We start from the raw sequence: 23,395 nt of genomic DNA, 5'->3' as shown, positions 1-23,395 counted from the left end.
AGTGGGTTGTAAACTTGGCAAAAACATGTTTTACCAAGAAAAAAGGAAAACGAATCCCATCTAAAAATCTGTGACTATGTGTATGCATCTTTGGGCTTTCTTTTTGTAAAAGCAAAGTTCTTTAAAAAAGAATCATAACATCACATAAAGTAATGAAATATACTTTGTGTGACTAAAGATATTAAAATTGCTTTTTAAAATTAGGCCAACTGCATAACTCCTTTTGAAGAGTTCATTGGAAATAAGTCACCTAGTGACCATAATCATGCTTTAACTTTGGGTGTGTAACCTTATGTTCTAAGAAGTGTCACTGATAACTTTTAAAATTATCATAATCTGGTGCTACTTAGATAGAAATAAGTTTTTCCACTATATTTCTGTTTGCATTTTACTATTTCCTTTCTGTATTATGCCTTCCCTTTGCTGTCATGAATATCACAAAGATGGATATAACTGTTTAATTTGATATTTTTCCTAGTAGTTATTCAGAATTTCTCTTCTGAATAGTTTTTAGCATTTGAATCAAAACAGTTTTTGACATGTCGGTGACACCATGCTCTAAAGGAGGAGTCAGTGCTTCTGGATCCCCAAAGGGACTTAGTTTTAAATGTGCCCCAAAACTCTTGTTGTGGTAGTTTTCATCTTTGTAAGGGCTACTACACATGCTCAGAGTTCATTCTCAGAACATTAGCCTATAAACTTTGAAAGAGCAGAGGCACAGTCTTAGTCTCCATTGTATCCCCTAATCTAGCACATTGCCTAACACACAGTAAGTACCCAACAGAAAAATGTTTGTGGGATAAACAAATAAATATAGCAAGCTTTCTTTTAGAAAGTGGATGGTCACCCAGCTTGAAGATTATTTATTTTATTTCAATGCTTAGGCGGTATGCCTTATGAATTATGTATGTCTAAAACACATATGTTGAGGAAGGTGTTCTGGAGTATTTTTTATTACTATGAAGTACAATTCAAAAGCACTCCTAGTGTTTTCCATTACCATCTATTTTATCCTTATTTGGATTTTGTCCACTGGAGAAGCTCCTCAATGGGTGGGCTGTGTCTTTCAGTATTCCCCGTTGTCCATGCAGTGCCTGGCACAGAGCAGCCAATCAGTAAATGATTGTTACATGAATAAGTGAGACTACATCAAATAATTTTATAAAAATTTAAAATGGGTTGGAATCAGTAAAAAGTAATATTGGTGATGCAAACAAAAAAGAGTGACATCATGGAAGATATTCTTTAGAGAATCATCAAAATGCAAGTGAAGACCAGACATGGTGGCTCATGCCTATAATCCCAGCTCTTTGGGAGGTCAAGGCAGGAGGATCACTGGAGCCCAGGAATTCAAGACCAGCCTGGGCAACATGGCAATACCCCATCTCTACAAAAAAATAAAAATTAGTCCAATGGGGTGGTGCACACCTGTAGTCCCAGCTTCTCAGGAGGCTGAGGCAGGAGGATTGCTTGAGCCCAAGAGGTCACGGCTATGCAGTGAGCTGTGATCATGCCACTGCAATCCAGCCTGAGCAACAGACCAAGACACTGTCTCAAAAAAAAAACAAAATTCAGTAAACAGGTCAGAAATGAAAGTGACTAAACTTGACAGAGATAGAAAGCAGTGTCTCAATCCTCTGCACATCTTTCTTCCAAACTTGGGTGGTTTATGTCCCTAAAAACAAAAACTTCCTTTTTACTAAAAAGGAGATTAATTGGAATTAAAATGAAAAGATACAATATTAAGTGAATACTAAGTTAAGTTGTCTGGTTATTTTACTATGAGTATCATTCAGGCGGGAAACAGCATATCCAAAAGGGTTTAACTGAAGAGAGTTTTAGAAAGGGGCTATTTACTGAAGTGGGTGGGATTCAAGGAACCAACAAGAAATGTGGAAGCACCTCAAGGTTAATAAGAGCAGAAAGTCTTTGTCACCCCAGGCCTAAAAAAGCAGAGGGAGCCGACTACTGGAGCCTGTGAAAGTTGGAGCCTGAGAAGAGAGACCTCTCAAAAAGAGCTCTCACAATAAAGGACGGCAGCCATTTTCAAAAAGTGCCCTGAAGGAGGGAGTGGTCAATAAATAATCCATGTTCTTTCTTTTGCCCTTCAATCTCCTACTCCTACTGGTGCCTCCCATTGATGGAACACAAGAGAAAGCCTGGAGCACAGGCAGGGCAAAGAATGATCAGAATAGAAGGTAACAGGGGCAAGGAAGGACAAATGGAGAATAGCCAACAAACAACTGGTCTCCCTGAGAATGCCTTCTGACTCTGATGGAGCCAGGAGTCCCACATCTGTCCCCCAGAATGCAGCCTGGAAGAGAAGCATAAGCATGATTCTCTTTTTTTTTTTTTTTTTTTTTTTGAGACGGAGTCTCGCTCTGTTGCTCAGGATGGAGTGCAGTGGCGCAATCTTGGCTCACTGCAAGCTCCGCCTCCCGGGTTCATGCCATTCTCCTGCCTCAGCCTCCCCAGCAGCTGGGACTACAGGCGCCCGCCACCACACCCGGCTAATTTTTGTATTTTTAGTAGAGACAGGGTTTCACCGTGTTAGCCACGATGGTCTCGATCTCCTGACCTTGTGATCCGCCCGCCTCGGCCTCCCAAAGTGCTGGGATTACAGGCGTGAGCCACCGCGCCCGGCCTAAGCGTGATTCTTGATGGAAACTTTAGTTCTTCAGCTTGGTAACTACGAAACTTGAGGAACTGGGCTGCCGTGTAAAAGGACTATTTCTTCTTACTGTCTGAACATTTGATGTAATCCCTGCCAATCAACCAGTGGACTCAACAAGGAGAATGTTTGCTCCCAGCTAGCTTCACAAAAGGAAAAAACAAAAACAAAAAACATTTGGACTGGTTATCACTAGAACTGTGGTACTTGAATCAGTAGAAAAGTTAAAGTCTCCAAAAAAATTGGCATTACAAAATTTGAAACCTATCTATTGTCTCAAGTGGTCATGGGACATTGTTCACTTAGCCCTGGAAACTTCTATCCTTCTATTTCTGTAAAATATGAGTAAGCACCGAATCTAAATTAAAATTTGTCATTGCACTCTTCCAGGACATTGCATGCACATTTGCTATTCAAAATCAGATCTGCCCTCCTTTTTATCTCAGGAGTATCTAATAAGTATCTGTGTAGACAAAGAAGATATGTGTGTTTAAACAATACGATCTTTATAGATTCATATAAATGTTCTGTTTCAGAAATATTTAATTGGATTAAGATTCTAACTTGCTTCATTCCAAGTCCCTGCATGACCAAATCCCTGATTACTCCATGCAACGAAGCTCCAGGCACAATGGCCTGTTTTCTTTCCCCTGGGCAGAAACACAGCTTGTAGGGAGGGGGAATAGGAACAGTTATCATTAGGTTGTGTCCCCTGAACATGTTATTCTAAAGGATATTTTTCAGCAATTTTTAAGGTAGTATTTTGATATGACAGTTTTTAAGAAAATGGTATGAAAAGATGCCAGAGGAAGCAGTGTGAATTTTATCTTTCAAAATACAATGGTCAGACCATGGGTGCAATAGAGAATGTTTTCCTTGCTCACTCACCTCTCAAAAAGCATCCTCATATTAGATGCCAGAAGATAGTGGAGGTGCATAGTTGTATTTTAAAGTAGAAATTTTGCAACTCATGAATTGTGTGCCTTTCAAGTTGTCATATGAAGCTACACTTCAGATAAGAAAGGCCTCAGGAAATAGAGCATCCGTATATTCTTTCTGAAAAAGAAATGTCAAAGATGTACACAAGCCTACTGAATTAGGAAGTCTTGCTTAAAAGGACAGGTAAGGCAAAGTCTAAAGAATTGTAAAATATACAAGCATAATGTAAATATCATAAATATGAATATTCTTAAAAGAGAAGAAACACACACACAAAACTGCTAGATATAAAATGCTAGATTATATCATAGAAAGCAGAATGACAGAAGAAAATGAAATTGTCAACAAATACTGATTAATTGGGGAGTCAATAGGTACTTAATTCTTGGTGTTTGAAATATGTTTGAATTTTTGATGTCAGTACTAATTAAATTTAAAAACATGGTATTTGTTATATGTGTTCTAAATTACCAGAGGAAAAAAGGCAATCAAAGAAAATATAGTCTACTTGGTAAAAAAATAAACATTGAAAATTAATCATATTAGTAATACTACCAAATATTGAGTGCCAGGCACTATGATAAGTGTTTTACATTATCTCCTTTAATCCTCACTTAAGTCTCTGAGATAACAATTTATGATGCAGTTCAAAATCAGGTCTACTTAAATGTGAAGTTATACTCTGTCTTTATTAATACACCAGTAGGATGACAAATAGATTAAAACTTGTGTCCCAATTCTCATTGATTAGTATTAGCTATTAGTAATGTTGAATTAATAAAGATTCTGAGGCTGAATTTCAGCTCAGCAGAAAAGACTGGATTATGGATTATTAGTGATGCCTACTTTCAGAACAAGAGGGAAGATTTGCATCAAGTATGTCACATATTTACTCTACCAATCAGTTATAAAAATAGATATAAAATTACAAACAATAAGACTAAATGTATAGCTTATGAAAATAGTTACAGATGGAATAAATGAAACTACAAAGAAAAAGTCTCAAAAGGTCATTAAGAAATGTTATCCATGTTTAAAATAAAGAATCAAAGGGACGTTAAAAGCAAAATGAATGGGCAAAATACACCAAAAAGTATGTCAATGAAAACAAAAGAAAACAGAAATTACAACATTATTAGATAGTGCTGAATTCAAGAAAAAAATACATACAAAAATGTATGAAATAAGGCCAAAGCTGGGATGAGAGGTAGAAACAGTCTTTTTAGAGAACATAGAATGAACATAAATTGTTCAATTGGTGACATTAGAAAAACAAGTTGTTAAGAAGTAGGTATCCCGAAATATCAATAACTATTGAAGAAATTAAAAGTTTTTAAAAAGTTTCATCTTTTAAGGTATACCATTGTCAGCAGTTTCATGGCTAAGCTCTTTTAACATTATAAGAAAATAATACTACCTAAGCCTTCCAAACTGCTGAAGAGCAGAGAAAAAAAAGAGAAACCTATCAATTGTTTTTTACAGAAGTGGCACAATTATGCTACCAAAATCTGGGGGAAAAAGGCATGTGCTCACAAACACATACGCGTGCGTGCACACACAGACACACAAATCATAATTTTTGATAAGAAAAATTCACATTATATGAAAAGAAACAAGATATAAAATGTGTATTAGGATTATTGTTTTACAAAATGCAGACATATAAATGTGCACAAACAAAATGCCCTAAATACATAGAAATATTTTAGTCATTTTCTTACATGGTTAGGTTATAATCTTTATTTTTTATTTATGATTTTTTATTTTTCCAAATTTTCTTTACCACCTTGTTTACTTCTATAATACTGAAAAGCAAGAGTATTGAGCCAAAGATAAGTTAATTTTACAGAAGCAGATTTTTCTTTAATGATGAAGGAAGGTTATTTTGATGGAAGAACAAAGGGACTGCTAGACCTGGAGCAACGGAAGGAAGGAAAGAAGGGAAGAAGAGAGGAAGGGAAGAATTCCGAGGCTGCAAGACCTTGAAACCAAAACCTCAGGAGAGTGCTAATGAAAGTTATTAAAATGTTACGTAGAAACCTTCATAGGATAGAGACTCTTCTGCCCGAGACTTTTGGCATAGAAAAAGAATTAACTTGTCTCAGGATTATTTTTAATAACTACTAGTGTTTTCAGTCTTTCTTCAGTTTTAGGATGAGAGTCAAGATAAATATAAGCTCCGTGATGGCAGGTACCTTTGTTGACGCTGGCCCACCAGTATCTAGCACAGCATAGGACCCTGCAGGGCTCAGTGACCACCTGTTAGGAAGGAAGGTTTCCAGTAGAAGGTTCCACCATGCTCTTTCTCTGTGGCTTATTCTCTTCAGAATATTAACAGTGACTTGTCCTACAGCAAGAATGTTTTTCAATGCCATAGAAAACACAAATCAATTTCAGAATGAAGATTAAAATTATCCTTGACAGAGGCAGGGCGTGGTGGCTCACACCTGTAATCCCAGCACTTTGGGTGGCTGAGGCGGGTGGATCATGAGGTCAGGCGATCAAGACCATCCTGGCTAACACGGTGAAACCCCATCTCTACTAAAAACACAAAAAATTAGCCAGGCGTGGTGGCCACGCGCCTGTAGTGACAGCTACTTGGGAGGCTGAAACAGGAGAATCGCTTGAACCTGGGAGGCAGAGGTTGCAATGAGCCGAGATCGTGCCACTGCACTCCAGCCTGGGCAACAGAGTTAGACTCCTTCTAAAAAAATAAATAAATAAATAAAAATAAAAATTATCCATGACAGGATGGAACTATGGTCCCAAACAAGCTAGATCAAATTTCACAAGGATATAAACTAAATCATTCACTTAGGTTTCAAAACATTTATTTATTGATTTCAAAATAGAGACTGATATCAGTATAACCCAACACTGGGAACACAACTTCTGACTAAACTAACACAACCTTAGGCTGTGTGTATGGAAGTGAAATCTAGAAGTAGGAAAAGAGCAGTCCTCTTTCTTTCCATGTTGGTCAGACTGTGATCCCTACTACTGAAGCCCAGCTGGGTAACAGGTTTTACAGCAAGCATTAAGTAAGAGCCTATTCAAAAGTACGAGACACAAACAGCCTGAAAAGCCTGCCCTGTGAGGGCTGATTTAAAGGGTCTGGGGAGATTTATTTATTTATTTATTTATTTATTTATTTATTTATTTATTTATTTTTATTTTTATTTAACACGGAGTCTCGCTCTGTCGCCAGGCTGGAGTGCTGTGGCGCAATCTTGGTTCACTGCAACCTCCGACTCCCTGGTTCAAGCGATTCTCCTGCCTCAGCCTCCCAAGTAACTGGGATTACAGGCGGGCGCCACCATGCCCAGCTAATTTTTGTATTTTTAGTAGAGACAGGGTTTCACCATGTTGGCCAGGATGGTCTCTATCTCCTGACCTCGTGATCTGCGTGCCTCAGCCTCGCAAAGTGCTGGGATTACAGGTGTGAGCCACCGCGCCCGGCCAGGTCTAGGGAGATTTACGCTGAGGAGAAAGGCCTGGAGAGTCCAAGCGAGCTGTCTTTGGGAAAGGAGTTCGACACATTCTGCACTACTCCAAGGAGCAGAGCTATGACCAACAAATGTAAAATGCTAACGTAGAGGTGGCCAATACAAAGGCGAATTTCCTAAAAGGTATGATGCTCTCTGACCAGATAGGAGTCATTGCTTGTCACCAAAAGTGAGTAAGCACTAGCTAAACGACCATCTATAAGGAATGTTCTGGAAGGGAGGTGGCACCAACCTGTCTTTCAACCTGGGGAACACAGAGAGGTTTTGTTTGTTCTACAAAACATTGAAAATTAATTTTGTAAAACGCCTTCGAAGGAACGACTGCTCTCTGGTCCGAACAATTCACACTACCGCCCATTGTCCTGAAGGCTAGCTGTTTCACATATTTATGCCACCTGCCCAGCTCCTAAAGGCATTGGCGTTTGCCTAATATCTAATGTCCATTCCAACTCTAGGCTAACTTGCTTGGTGACTCAGCTTCACCACAGAGCTGTCACAGAATTTTGTACCATTGGAGGACAGAAGAGGTAGGAACTTGACCATAAAATAGTTAAAGTAGAATTGATTGATGAAGACAGTTAACTTCAAACAGTCTGAGATTGAAACATTTCTCTTGCTCTACACAACTTTATCACACTTCACACCCCGTCACCTCTTTGCTTTTTCTCCCTCTTCCCATGTAACTTTCAATTTCGTAGCTTCTATGAACTCAGACTATTTTAAACATGAACTTTCCACCTAGAATTCAGAAGCTTTTATTACCAGCCCAGCCCAGAAAAGCAGGTTGACTTTTCTTACTAATTTTAGCCATTCCAAAGGTCCTTTGGCAGGGACGGGTCTTCCACTCTGTGGTTGGTGTAATGCTGCCATCTGGTGATTATTCCAACAAAGTGCCTGAGGCGTCTGTCTCCTCCTAGGCAGAAATGTTTCCCAACTTACAAGTCAGTAGAGTAGTCCTGTCCCAAGCAGGGAGTCCCTAATTGGGAGGGTAAAATTTATCTCCATGAAGACACTTGTGTGCTGAAAATGGTAATTTCTAATTAATATTAGTATTAACCATGATTATTAATAATGATATGAAGATTGAGTTATAACAAATAATATTAATGATGATGTCCTGCAGCAAAAATTTACATATAACATCATGTAGCCTATATATTATTAGAAATATATTATTGGATATTATCCTTATTGCAACCCCACAAGTAACATAGTATTACCATATTCATTACTTTCCCTATGAGGGGACAGACTCAGAGAGAGTAAGAGGCAAGCTCCAGATCACACAGCCTCTAAGTAGCAGAGTCAGAATCGGACCCCAGTAGAGCAGGCTTCAAATTTTCTAGATGGTTCAGCATGGAGCCTAACTAGATTTCAATAGCATCCAGTGTACAGAAGTTGACCCCCTTGAGCTATGGGATAGGCAGGATGGGGGAACCAGCAGTCTAAGGAGGCATGAAAAACATTGTGCAGGGCTTGGTGGTGGTGAAGGATTCCATTTACACAACTGGTTTGGAACAGGATTCAGCCAGCAATAGAGTGTTTAGGTGATAAGATCTAGCTGGAGGAAAAGGACTGGTAGGTGCCAGGTGGGAAGTCAAGGCCCCACTGGAGCAGAGTAAGGAAGAACTGTGGCTCCTTCGGCATATTGGGTGCCTAGGGAAAATGCCACGGGTAATGAGACGTCTCAAGTTACCCCAGTCTCGGCTTAGCTAGCTGAAGGAACGGGGTGGGGTTGGCCAGGCGTGCTGGTACCACTTCCATTACTCTTGCCGGATGTCATATTGCCTTCCCCAAAGGCAATGTGTTACATATTAGGTGTGATATATTGTATTACATATTAGGTGTGAGGGTGTGGGAGTGATAAACGATGTACATTTGTATTTGTCTGTTTGTTTAATAATCCATCATGGCCATTCTGAGCTAGGTGATTTCTCATCCTTTGTCTCATTCAATTTCTGTGACCCTAAGGGAATATTTAGGATTTGGAAATCCTACATCTAGATGTGCATAGTCTAGTCGTTGAGAAGGTATTCTATAAGGAGAAAGGATTTTTAGCCTCTTGAAGAAACTAAACCATCAGTAACCTGGCCCACATTTTGCTTGGTGAATCTCTCAAAATGATTGAGATGCATGCATTTCACTTCTGAAACAAACACAAGATAAATAAGCCTCTACACCTGAGAGAACTATGCCCAATTCCACCATTTGGTCTCATCATTCAAGTGAGGTTCTCAATGTCTGATTTTTTTACTGCTTGAGTTTCAGACATTGGTTTGTTTTTTGTGCTTTACACAAGTACAGTTAATGAAAGGCAACAGTTATATCACAAATATACCTCTTTTGGAGGAAATTACTCTTCCTACCTTTTAGGGACTCTTTGTTTGTAGTTGTTTATTTTCATTTGGACCAGTGTATTAGGCCGTTCTCATGCTGCTATGAAGAAATACCTGAGACTGGGTAATTTATAAAGAAAAGAGGTTTAAATGAGAACGCATGGACACAGGGAGGGGAACACCACACATTGGGGCTTGTAAGGGGAGGGCGGGGGTCAGGGGAGAGCAACAGGAAAAATAGCTAATGCATGCCAGGCTTAATACCTAGGTGATTGGCCGATAGGTGCAGCAAACCATGGCACAAGTTTACCTATGTAACAAGCCTGCACATCCTGCACACGTACCCTGGAACTTAAAATAATTTTTTTTAAAAAAAAGAAAAGAGGATTAATTGACTCACAGTTCTGCATGGCTGGGGAGGCCTCAGGAAACTTACAATCATGGCAGAAGGCACTTTTTCATAGGGCAGCAAGAGAGAGAATGAGAGCTAGCAGGGGGAATGCCAGACGCTTATAAAACCATCAGATCCCATGAGAACTCACTCACTGTCACAAGAACAGCATGGGGATGGGAAATCACCCCCATAATTCAATTACCTCCCACCAGGTCCCTCCCATGACATGTGGGGATTATGGGAACTACAATTCAAGATGAAATTTGGGTGGGGACACAGCTATGCCATATCAACCAGACTGGTATAAACCAGCCAGCACATGGACAAATGGGCTCTAACATATCACTCTGTCCTAGTGTTCTAACGTATAATTTCATCCATTCATTGTAAGAGGGTTAATAGCAATCATTGCATATGAAGCTTATATTCAAGAATAGTAACTGCTTGGAGATTGTTTGAAAAGTTGAAATAATAATAATGATGTATGGAGAGTCCTTCACAGTTTGTTGTGCAAATCTTGCATCAAAACATATAGAAAAAGCAATAGGTTCCAAAGTCTGTCTTGTCCATCTTTTACCAAGGCTCAACCTCTTCTGCTGAATATCTTTGGTTCCCCTAATGCCTATATAGTCTGGGAGTGGGAGTGAGAAGTGGAAGTTAGTCCTGTCTCACACTCTCCTATCCCATACTTTGTCTACTGCAGAGGCCTCTGGAGTACTAACAGGCTGTGTGCCCAGAAGCACATAAAGGGAGCTTTTTTTTTAATTTTTATTATTATTATAAGTTTTAGGGTACATGTGCACAACACACAGGTTTGTTACATATGTATACATGTGCCATGTTGGTGTGCTGCACTCATTAACTCATCATTTAGCATTAGGTATATCTCCTAATGCTATCCTTCCCCCATACCCCACCCCACAACAGTCCCCAGAGTGTGATGTTCCCCTTCCTGTGTCCATGTGTTCTCATTGTTCAATTCCCACCTATGAGTGAGAACATGCGGTGTTTGGTTTTTTGTCCTTGTGATAGTTTGCTGAGAATGATGGTTTCCAGCTTCATCCATGTCCCTACAAAGGACATGAACTCATCATTTTTTATGGCTGCATAGTATTCCATGGTATATATGTGCCACATTTTCTTAATCCAGTCTATCATTGTTGGACATTTGGGTTGGTTCCAAGTCTTTGCCATTGTGAATAGTGCCGCAACAAACATACGTGTGCATGTGTCTTTATAGCAGCATGATTTATAATCCTTTGGGTATATACCCAGCAATGGGATGGCTGGGTCAAATGGTATTTCTAGTTCTAGATTCCTGAGGAATCGCCACACTGACTTCCACAATGGTTGAACTAGTTTGCAGTCCCACCAACAGTGTAAAAGTGTTCGTATTTCTCCATATCCTCTCCAGAACCTGTTGTTTCCTGACTTTTTAATGATCACCATTCTAACTGGTGTGAGATGGTATCTCACTGTGGTTTTGATTTGCATTTCTCTGATGGCCAGTGATGATGAGCATTTTTTCATGTGTCTTTTGGCTGCATAAATGTCTTCTTTTGAAAAGTGTCTGTTCCTATCCTTTGCCCACTTTTTGATGGGGTTGTTTGGTTTTTTCTTGTAAATTTGTTTGAGTTCATTGTAGATTCTGGATATTAGCCCTTTGTCAGATAAGTAGATTGCAAAAATTTTCTCCCATTCTGTAGGTTGCCTGTTCACTCTGATGGTAGTTTCCTTTGCTGTGCAGAAGCTCTTTAGTTTAATTAGATCCCATTTGTCAATTTTGGCTTTCATTGCCATTGCTTTTGGTGTTTTAGACATGAAGTCCTTGCCCATGCCTATGTCCTGAATGGTATTGCCTAGGTTTTCTTCTAGGGTTTTTATGGTTTTAGGTCTAACATGTAAATCTTTAATCCATCTTGAATTAATTTTTGTATAAGATGTAAGGAAGGGATCCAGTTTCAGCTTTCTACATATGGCTAGCCAGTTTTCCCAACACCATTTATTAAATAGGGAATCAGGAAGTTCGTGTGGAAAAGTCTTCAGGATGGGCTGCCCACTCAACAGGTTATTAAGCAGAGGTGCTCCCATCAAAGTGTGCAGGGCCATTTGCATAGTACTAAAAAAACATTTAAAGTTCTGCATTGAGCTTTTGAAAGGTTACTGCAAAAATCATCATGAATTTTGTACCCACAGTTGATATAAGGAGGAAAACAGGTGGTATTTTTGCTAACCCCAAAGGAAACTGAAAAGTTTTAATATGGATTGAACTAATTATAACAAAAGCAGTGAAGTCTTAAATATTACACTAGTAAATTTCTTATAATAAATATATAGTGAGTATATGCTATTTCCTCTGACAACACTAAACAGCTGTTCTATTACTCAGGTTAAAGGCTCTATAAAAGTCGCACATCAGAGTTAAAGGAAAATCTCTCAGGCAGCACCTTTTCTAACACTATTTGGTTTTATAATAACAGGTGTTTATGTTTGTAGACTCTTCTAGGTTTTTGTTATAAATCCCACACGACATTGTTAAATTTTTTGTTTAAATAGTCAATTATCTTTTTTAAAGATGTAGATAATAAATAAAGTATTCAATGCTTACGCATATGATTTTTTCTTTCAATACCCTAAAGATGTTACTCAACTGTCTTCTTACTTGGATTATTTCCAATGAGAAATCTGCCATCTTTATCTTTGTTAACTCGATATGTAATGCTCCTTTTCTCTGGTTGATTTTAAGGGTTTTTATAAAAAGTCATTGGCGTTGGGTAATTTTTCTTTCTTTTGTTTTTTGTTTGTTTGTTTCTTTGAGATGGAGACTTGCTCTGTCACCCAGACTGGAGTGGAGTGACGCAATCTCAGCTTACTGCAACCTCCACCTCCCAGGTTCAAGCAATTCTTTTGCCTTAGCCTCCCAAATAGCTGGGATTACAGGCACCCGCCACCACGCCCGCTAATTTTTGTATTTTTTAGTAGAGACGGGATTTCACCATTTTGGCCAGGCTGGTCTTGAACTGCTGACCTCAGGTGATCTGCCTGCCTTGGCCTCCCAAAGTGCTGAGATTATGAGAGTGAGCCACCGCGCCCAGTAATTTGATTTTCATGTACCTTGGTGTAGTTTTCTTCATGTTTCTGGTGCTTGGAGTTTGTTGGACTTTGTGAAACAAACTTTTCTTTGAAACATTTCTTCAAAAGCTTCCCCTCCTCTTTGGGATTTTTCAGTTACCTATACCTGAGGCTACTTGCACTTGTCTCATCGCTTGCTGCTGCATTTTCATTCTAAAAGTATTTTCTTTTTTTAAATCTCTATGTTTCATTTGGGATAGCTTCTTATGACCATGTCTTCATGTCACTAATCTTTTCTTCTGCAATCTCTACTCTGCTATATATATCCAGTATAAATTTTACTGGAGACATTGTTGTTTTCATCTCTAAACATTCAATTTGGGTTTTTTTTAATATCTTGCATATCTCCACTTAACATAGTTCATCTTTCCTCTAGCTTCTTGAACATACAGGATATAGTTTGGTTTTTTTTGTTTGTTTGTTTTTGTTTTGTTTTTTTTGAGACAGAGTCTCGCCCTGTCTCCCAGGCTGGAGTGCAGTGGCGCGATCTCAGCTCACTGAAAGCTCTACCTCCCGGGTTCATGCCATTCTCCTGCCTCAGCCTCCCAAGTAGCTGGGACTACAGGTGCCCGCCACCATGCCCAGCTAATTTTTTGTATTTTTAGTAGAGACGGGGTATCACTGTGTTAGCCAGGCTGGTCTTGAACTCCTGACCTCGTGATCAGCCCGCCTCGGCCTCCCAAAGTGCTGGGATTACAGGCGTGAGCCACCGCACCCAGGATATAGTTTTAATAAATGTTTTAATGCTTTTTCTCAATTGATAATTCTAAGATCTGCATTAGTCATAGGGTGGTTTCAATTGACTGATTTTTCTCCTCATAATGGATCATATGTTCCTGCTTCTTTGCACACCTATTATTTTTTAATATATGCCAGACATTTGGATTTTACCATATAGATGGTAGATAATACTATATTCCCATAAATATGCTTTTGCTTATGTCTTGGACATAATTAAGTTACTTGGAAACAGTTTAATTCTTTCAGGTCTTGCTTTTAAGGCTCATTAGGTGGGACCAGAGCAGTGGTCATTCTAAGGCTAATTATTTCTTACTCCTGAAGCAAGACGCTTCTGAGTATTCTACCCCTCAATGTCTTGTGAAATAGGAAGTTTTGCATCTGGCTGGTGGGCGCATTCCCTATTCCAGGCTCTGGATGAGTACTGGGCAGTGTTTCCCCTGATCCTTTCTGATGGTTCTCTTCCCAGCTTTTGGTGGTTTCTCACATGCGTGAGCTCATCAGTACTCAGCTGAATACCCAAGAGAGACCCTCTAGAGTTCTCTCTGTGTGCAGCTCCTTCCTCTCCTCTATGTGCCCTTTGAACTCTAGCTGGCTTATTCTTTTTGGACTCCTAGCTCTGTTTCCTCAGCTTCAAGTGTCTGCAAGGCTCAGCCTGGGTTCCCCCTTCTTATGCCAAGACCTGTAAACTCTCTCAAGGCGCTAAGCTGGGTAACTATAGGGTTCACATCACTTGTTCCTGTTTCTCAAGGACTGCTGTCTGTAACTGTCTGAGGTCCATTGTCTCGAAAACCATTTTTTTTTTCACATATCTTGTCTAGTTTTTCAGTTGGTTCGGGTAGGAGGAAAAATCTAGTCTCTATTACTACAGCTTTCCAGAAGCAGAAGTCTCATTTAGATCTATGACTTGCAAATATTTTCTATTTTTTTACCCTTAACTATGTAACAAGAGGCAATGGCTAGGTCAAAAATATGCATTCTCAAAATTTTGCTCAAAGTTTCGCAATCTCTCTAGGATTGAGCTATTTTAAAATGTATGCCCTCTGATTTTTAGTTTTTAGTTACGTTTGAGGCTGAATTAAATAATATGAAGTTAATGATGTTTAATTATACAAAATTGAGCTGTTACTTTCTCTTGACTTTGGCCTCAGGCTGAGGTAGCTGGGGTTTGGGCTGAGTTGGCCACCTCTGGGACTGTCTCCACTTGCTGTCTTTGCTCAGACACATGGACCATTAAGGCTCTCAGGGATTGTTGTCTACAGGGAGAAGAATGATGCTGCTCTTGTGAGTGGAACTGTCCTTCAAGGTGAGGTCCAGCAGAGATCTAAGCAGAGGCTGGGATCATTTGCCTCCCTTGAACTCTTCGTCAGCAGTTGTTCAAGCAAAGGCAAATCCCCTATTTATCACTTAGGTACCAAATATTCAAGCATTGTATCTATGGACAATCAACTGTTTCCTCTTATTTCACTTCCCAGACACATACCTAATCTCCCAGGACAGACAAGGCTCCTCCCTCTGCTCCTTGAATTCTAAGGAGGCCACCTTGCAACCCCCCTCCTCCTGAGAGACTTCCTATTAGAGCCTATACTGTGGTATAACTGAAAGCATTTCTCATTAAAGAAGAGAAAAAAAATTCCATAATTTAATCTTTAGCATGGTGACACGCTGGTAGCCAACTATTTCCCCCACAATATATAACAATATTTATGTAAGAATCTACAGATAGATTTAACATTTCATGGATGCTCCTGTTTACAAAGTCATAACCTGCCCACACATGACTTTGCCCTTTCTCTGCCTGTCCCAGCCTCTTCTGGTGACAAGAGCAGTGATCTAAAACACGAGCACAAACTTGTAGTCATAGAAACAGTCCAGCTGAAGCTAGCAAAGGGTCCTTATCCAAACTTTAGTAAAAAGAACAAGAATATGTATATATATACACACACAAATATATAAAATGTGGTCTTTTATTATTTTATTAGTGTGGCATTTAAGGCATATGTGTTTCCTTCTGGATTTTCTTTCGCTTAGTAAAGATTTATCTCACAACCATATTGTTATTTGGTTTTGAGAGACATTAGTTTCTCTTCCTTCGTTTCATGTTTTATTCTTTGTGTCAGGAAACCAGTGATGCAATTGTATCTGAACTCTCTGACAATTGAGAAAAAAAATGTCCTTGGAATTCCCTCATTTGTTTTTTCTTCCACACAGTGGGCATTTCTGCAGGATCCATGGTGTGTCGGGCACCTAGAGGAGTTGATCCCAGTCCTGCTGGCCACATGTTTTCCCTTTAATAACCTCAAGACCTCTTTCATTCTGCAGGTGCCAGGGTGGACAGAGCAAATAGCTGCCAGTCTGACAGCAGCGGGTTCCTGGAGGAGCCGCTGGAACCGCTGCCCCTCCAGGTAGGAGGGTTTGGAATAGGGCCCTGTTGCTCATCCCTAACATCCCACTTCAGCCCTATCAACCAGGCTGCCACCCGAACCTCACTCACAGCTAACTCAGAAAAAGGGGTGTTTTAAATCAAGCCACAGTTGGAAAGGTTGAGAAGCCACAAGCCACCTGCACCCAAGGGGCAGGGGATGTTGGAGTCATATTAGACAAGGTGCCAGAAAGTGTGGCCTTCCTTTCCTTTTGATTTTTCTAAGCAAGGAAGCTGAGCCTCCTAGAGAGGAGGACCTTGGCAAAGTGGTAAACAGATGCAAAACCTGATGTTGCAACCCTTATCTCCTGACTCCTAAGGCAATGACAAGAAGAAAATCTCACCTTAAACCTATTGCCTCCTCCACTTCCTGACCTGTTTCCCTTTGTCCTGGTTTCCCCTACAGATGCCTTCCTTGCCAAACAGCCAGAGTCCTGCTGAGAATGGAGGTAGAAAGCCAAGAGATCAGAGCCACAGCTTAGTATCATCCCAGGACTGTCAGCTAGAGTCAGATGGGCCAGATTCCAAGAGTAGGGCGAGCATGTCTTTTTCAAGCCAAGAAGCTAATGCCTTGGAACAAAGGGCCTCAGTATCTGTGATGGAGGAAGAGTTTCTGCTTGAGGCCATGGAGGGGCCACCAGAGCTGTATATCCCAGACATGGCCTGTGCCAAAACCACCACGAGGGGAGAACACCCAAGGAAAGACAGCCATCTGCGGCAGCTTCTGCCAGTGCCCCATGCTGAACATGAGGTCACCGAACCCACAGCCACTTCCAAATATGATCATCCTCTGGGGTTTATGGTAACCCATGTCACAGAAATGCAGGACAGTTTTCTGAGGCCTGAGGGAGCTGGCAAAATGCAAAGCCACCGCAATGAGTCTCAAACATCACCTGGAAATGATCTTACTCAAGACAAGTTCCTTCATGTCGACTCTGAGGCCCCACGAGAAGAGGAAAGCAGTGGATTCTGTCCTCACACCAACGACAGCTTACTGGTACCAGAAAGCTCATCACAGTTTGTCCCCAAGCACAGGGAAATCACACCTTATGCAACCGACCTTGCTCAAACATCTGAAAAACCCATTCCCCACCTCCATAAACTGCCTGGAGATCCTGCCCAGGTGAAGTCAAGGTCTGGTACTTTGGGTCAGATACTATCTAGGACAGAAGCTGAGATGGAAAACCTTCCTCTAAATACTGGCAGCTCCAGGTCTGTAATGACCCAGATGTCCTCCAGCCTGGTGTCGGCTGCTCAGAGTGCTGTGTCCTTGGGGACTGGTCCCAGAGGAACATCTTTAGAATGCACTATGTGTGATCCTGTTACCACAACAGAAACAAGACTGGGGACAGAAGCAAGACAGTTAAATGATGCTTCCATTCAGACTTCCGTATGCGAACCCAGGCCCTGGCATTTCTGTTCAGCTTCAAGCAACAAGGCCTTGACACATGGGCCCCAGCCCCTCACCAAATCTGTCTCTCTAGACTCAGGCTTCCCTAGTATCTGCCCAGTGGGCACCTGCCATGCTATACCTGCCCACTACTGCATCTGCTGTTATCACCACCCTCACTGCCACAGGGAGAGGCAAAGCCCTGGCCCTGAACCCTCAGTCTGTAGGCACTGCCTGTGCTCACTTACTGGTCACCAGGAAGCCCAGTTCATGACGACTTTGAAAGCCCTTCAGGACACTACAGTGAGGGAGCTATGTTCCGTAAGTGTTCACCCTGGCAAAGATGGAGAGGCAGATGCACCCACGATAAACACCTCAGGGATAATGTTCAGACTTCCTTGCTGGATGCAAGATCTCAGGGCAAACCTTTCTATTTTAAATCATGAATAACATTTGTAGAGTGCTTTATTGTTTATGATATAGTATCACACATTTCTTCTTGATACTTCCAATCAATCACCTTTAGAAATAAGCAAAGCAAATTTTATTATTAATTGTAATTCTACAGAAAGGAAAACTAAGGGGTAGAACCATGCATTCATATGTCTAAGGTTATAAGCATTAATACATCTGTAACTCATCTCCCGTTCTAGCTGAGAAGTTCTGTGTCTTAAATTTGTTTAGCTATATAATCTTGCACAAGCCATTTAATCTTTTTGTAAAATAGGGAGACTATTCATGCACTGACACAGGATAGTTTTAGGATTAAATAAGAACCCTGTAAAGCACTCAGCCCAGCATGTGGCACATGGAAAGCTCTAGGTAATGTTAATTGTGTGGGTGTGTTACTCTTGTATGTGTTACTCTTATAATCAATTTTTGTGACTGTTTTACATTGTTCAGGTCTTGAACTTAGAACTTCCCACATCAAATAGAGGGGCTTTTGGTCTACTTTTGCTGAGCCTATTTAAAGGTGGACCCTATAGTTACTGAGGACTAAATGGCTCCAGCCTTCTCAAGCCCTTGATTAATCAGTAATTGTTTAATGAGCCCTTCCAGTACCTCCTTTTTAGCAAGTTTTCAAGGTAAGAAATGATCTAGGCTTTCAAGGCCAGCCATTGATTAAAAAATTAAGACTATTGCACATAAAACCACTTGTATAGAGAGTTGAAAAGGTGAGGGGGCTGGCACAGAGAAGGCAGGTTGCAGCTATTCAGAGCGGGATGAAGTGGAACCACGATTTACTGAGCACCTACTGCTTAGTGCCTGCTGAGTTACCTTCCCATTCTCTTAATTCCACAAATATTTAGTGAGTGCCTATGCTGACCATTTTCTGTTATGTCATTTAACCTTCATTTTAATCCATTCCATAAATATTTGTTGGGCTCCTAATATATGCCAGGTCCTTCCTCCTTTATAGACAAGGAAACTAGAACTGAGAGAGTTTAAATAATTATCTCAATGCCTCCTAATGACTAAGTGGGAAGTCCAAATTCAAATTCAATTTGGGTAACAGTAAATTGCTTGACATTACAGTCTAAGCAAAGAAGTGTCCGACTTTAAAATATCTAAATCTATGTTAAGTGTAGAATTAACATTAGAAAGTGATTATCTGAAAGATAAAGCAAATTGCTACTTGGCCTTTCAATGTATAGAAATCACGTTACATAAATGTGATGTAAAGAGAGTGATTACAGGAAAGTTTAAATAATTTATCAGATCATTTTTTAATTGCAAGACTCCCAGGCATTTGGAATATTTTTATATGAACCTAATATTAATGAGAGTTGAACAGGTAAGAGAAAGCTTCATTTAGGCATAGTGATCAGTTCTAGATATATTCTCCAAAAGTTCAGTGGAAGAAAAGAACAAAACCTAATGTATGCTGGGTTGTTCTTGAGTATCAAAAGACCTTGGTTCAAATCCTGGATAACAGTAGGGTCGTCATCACCATAACCATCACCACCACCACCCACCACCATCATCATTATTATCATCATTATTTACATCATTTATTGAGGGGATTTTAAATGCCCTAAGTAAATGGTTTTCAACTGGGGATAATTTCCCACCCCTGAACTCCCAGATGACATTTCGCGATGTTTGGAGACATTTTTAGTTGTCACAACGGGAGGCGGGTGGTTGCTACTGGCAACAAGTGGGTAGAGGCCAGGAATGCTGCAAAACATCCTAAAATACACAGAACAGCCACCACAACAATGAATTCTTTGGCCCAAAATGTCAATAGTTTCAAGTCTGTAAAACTCAGCTCTAAGAGAATAAACATTTACTCGATCACATAGTTTGTAAGGGAAAAATGTTAGGGATGAAAGATAGCTGGAGAAGGTAACATTTTGAGAGGCTGTATGGGGGAAAATATTAAATCCTAGAATTAGGTACTCCAGTTTTCACAAAGAAAGGCTGGTTGTTGGTCTAACATAGGAATGCACATCCTGAAAAAAGATTATTTTTCTAATTTACATTTAAGACAAGCATTACAAAGGTTTTAAGTCATATTTAGTTTTATATTTTGTTAAAAACAACAAAATTGTGTTCAAAACTCCAGAAGAAATGGTTTTTCTAGACCTGTTTAATCCATCAGGCAAACCACAGCATCCAGAGAGCATGACTGGTCAGTAGCACAGCCCAGTGAGACCATTAGTGTAAAAGGTTTGAGAGTCTGGGAGGTACTAGGGGGTGTCCTGATGAATTTGCAGGAGCATGGTTCTGGGGATTGAAAGCGCTAGTGGGCCTCTAGCACCTGGGAGCAGATTCGCAGGTAGAAGGATTGCAGCTTCTCAGAGGAAGGTAGGCTGGAAAGAGTAAGAGGTGGCCCTGGGGAAAGAGGCACAGGAACCCAGAGCCAGATTCATCATGGTAAGGACATTATTCAGAATAGGAGCAGAAGATTAAACCTGGGCCAGCTCCAGGGTGACCAAGTGTGGACCCAAGCTCTTCTTATTCCTCCTGCCCAGTGTCAAAAGAGGGCTTTGGGCATGAGTAGCCCCAGCTGTGTGGAGAGATGTGGCAGCTGGAAATAGATGTTCCTCCCAATTTGACACTTGGGCATATCAGCACTTCTACAGAAAACAGGGAGGCTTTGTGGCCCATTACGCTCAATAACTGTCCTCAGATGTGGATAGATTTTAAACAAGTAGGAGTTTGAATGGGTGTGAGGGCCACCATCCGAAAGTTTCTAATGCCTTGTCTCCTATTGCCTTCACCTTCTTTCCTCTTAGAATTTGCAATTATACAAAAAAAGGTACTTTTATATCCAGTTGATTTGGCATCATATACCTGCTGAAGTGGATGCTATATAAGGTTTTACCAGATGACAATGAATTTCCCTTTATTTACATCCAAAGAAATAGAAAAAAATACACCCAAAGGAAACAATTCAAACATACACGCATATACGTGTGCATATTTATACTCCTATGCAGGCATACGTATGCACACAGGCACATGTGCTGGAAAGCAAGCGGAAATAAGAGACTGCATTCCTCCATGAGAGAGGCCGCTTAAAGACATTTAAAGCACAGAGAACATCTACTGTGCGTGCAGCAACATCTACTGTGAGTGAGCCTGGGTTTGTAAGGCCTGAAAAATGTTCTGAAGAAAATTGGCTTTAAATTAGATGCCAAGTGCAGACAGGGCTAGAAAAAATATTTATGAAAATATTAACAGGACATAGCTCTTGGACTAAGTGAAGATTATAAGCAGAGGTGGACATTTCTTAGAAGACAATGGGAGGCCGGGCATGGTGGCTCACGCCTGTAATCCCAACACTTTGGGAGGCCAAGATGGGTGGATCACCTGAGGTTAGGACTTTGAGAACAGCCTGGCTAACATGGCAAAACCCCGTCTCCATTAAAAATACAAAAAAAAAAAAAAATTAGCTGGGTGTGGTGGTGTGTGCCTATAATCCCAGCTACTCAGAAGGCTGAGGCAAGAGAATCACTTGGACCTGGGAGGCAGAGGCTGCAGTGAGGCGAGATCATGCCATTGCACTCAAGCCTGGGCAACAGAGAGAGCCCCTTCTCAGAAAGAAGAAGAAGAACGAGAAGGAGAAGGAGAAGAAGAAGACGACGAGGAGGAGGAGGAGGAAGAAGAAGAGGAAGAGGAAGAAGGAGAAGGAGAAGAAAATGGGAGTTCTGAGCAGATGTTGAAACTAAGAGCAATTTTAGGTAAAGGACTTGAAGACTCAAAAACATCATTATCTTACCCCCTCTAATATAGCAATATATAACACTGCAGAGAAACATTTGACTAATTGATAAATGCCATTTTTGTGGCCTTTTTGGGTTGTCTAGGGTAATGATTTGTTGATATAATTAAATTTTCACATATAAGTGAGTCCTTTGCAATAATTCAAAAAAAATGGTTTGTTGGTATAACTAAATTGTTATATATAGGTAAATTCTTCAGGATAATTTGTTAATTTTAAAAAGTGTTAATTCAAAAAAAATTCCAGAAAAGAAAATGAGATCTATCAGAAATAAGATTTCTGAATATTAGAAGTGCCTCCATATTGTTTATGATTTAGTTTTAGAGAAAAGTAAAAGTATACAAATAAGAAAAAGTAATATGAGCATATTCCAAGTGAAAATTCATTGTCTTTTGGTGATGATGCTCTTAAACCATTGAAGTTAAAGTTTGTTTCAATGGGTTTGGGTCAGTAGAGCAGAACTTGCATTTGGTATTTGGGTTATAATCAAGCCTTTATATTGTAAGAAAAAGAAGAAAAGTTCAAAACATTCTATTTTTGAGGGTTTTTATTTATTTTTTTCTTACCTACAGTTTTCTTTATTATGAAATCATTTCTATACTTAAATTCTAGGGCTAAAATGTTTTTTTCTATGTTTCCAAATGACCAGAAGATGGCAGCGTTTCAGAGTCTTCCACATCCCTCCATTCTTAGAGCAAACACTCCATCAGTTATTCCCAAACCCAAGCACCGCAATCTTATACCTTTCAATCACAAAAGGCTACCCCAAAATAACTAGATAAGCATAAAATTCAATGTTTATGATGTTCAGCCTATTTGAGCACTACACTTCCATGATCCTGGCGTCACTGTCCCCAGAACTTTGAAGTGAATTTGAACCATTTGGGAAGTCTTGGTTACCTGATAGGAAGATACTGGAACCACTCAAACAGCTCGCTGCTAAGGGACAAGCAACTTATCCTTGTGTTCAGCTATATTGTGGTCCCTGCTGTGACTCAGATCTTAGAAGAAAAGAAATGAACCAAGAGACAGGTTTGAAATCTTACTGCCATTTTTTGACAACAGACAAGTTAACTAGCCATTCTATGTCAGAACACGTATCTATAACAGATACCCTTCGTGGTCTACAAGATCTTTTCTGGTCTTAAGAGCCATGATCTAGCATTCCTGCCAACATCAGTATCACTTCAGAGATTCCCTAACTGGTTCAAATTCACTCACATTGATGCAAGAGTAATTGGAGAGCTTTACTATGCAAAATACGTTATTCAGTATAAAAATGAGAGGATAGAATCAAAACCAAACTCCAAAACCAAAATATGGAGAGTTTTCAATATAAAAACATTACTCTTAGGAAAGTATTTCCATTATGACAATTCTGGTAAAAATAGCTGTCAGGCTGCCAGGATGTTGGCCATGTGGTTTAGAGAGGAAGGGTAAGAAATCTCAGACTTCCTAGAAACAGGGCTAGAGGAGTCCACCTAGCTGTAAGGTTGGTTTCCATGGAAGGAGGGAGAAGAGAAGGTTAAAAAGAGCCAGCCTGCAAAATCAGTTTCCTTTAAAGAACATCACAGAAGCCCCACAGCATGCTCTGTGTTCCCATCTCACTGGCCATTGTCTCTACAAGGAATGCTGGGAA

General features: G+C 40.1%; 1 protein-coding gene across 2 annotated transcripts in view; it reads left to right on the top strand.

Moving 5' to 3' along the window:
- ITPRID1 (ITPR interacting domain containing 1) overlaps positions 1 to 23,395 on the top strand; it is a 125,670-nt gene that overhangs the window by 94,769 nt on the left and 7,506 nt on the right. For both annotated transcript variants that reach the window (XM_024250072.3, XM_054559340.2), the window contains exons 10-11: positions 16,039 to 16,121; positions 16,545 to 17,849. In XM_024250072.3, the coding sequence (XP_024105840.2) occupies positions 16,039 to 16,121; positions 16,545 to 17,849 (1,388 nt within the window). The remainder of the gene's footprint in view (positions 1 to 16,038; positions 16,122 to 16,544; positions 17,850 to 23,395) is intronic.

Source organism: Pongo abelii, chromosome 6 (assembly GCF_028885655.2).
Source record: "Pongo abelii isolate AG06213 chromosome 6, NHGRI_mPonAbe1-v2.0_pri, whole genome shotgun sequence".
NCBI classification, from domain to species: Eukaryota; Metazoa; Chordata; class Mammalia; order Primates; family Hominidae; genus Pongo; species Pongo abelii.
Note: the sequence above shows the minus strand (reverse complement) of the source record. Positions and strands in the feature narration are given on the sequence as shown.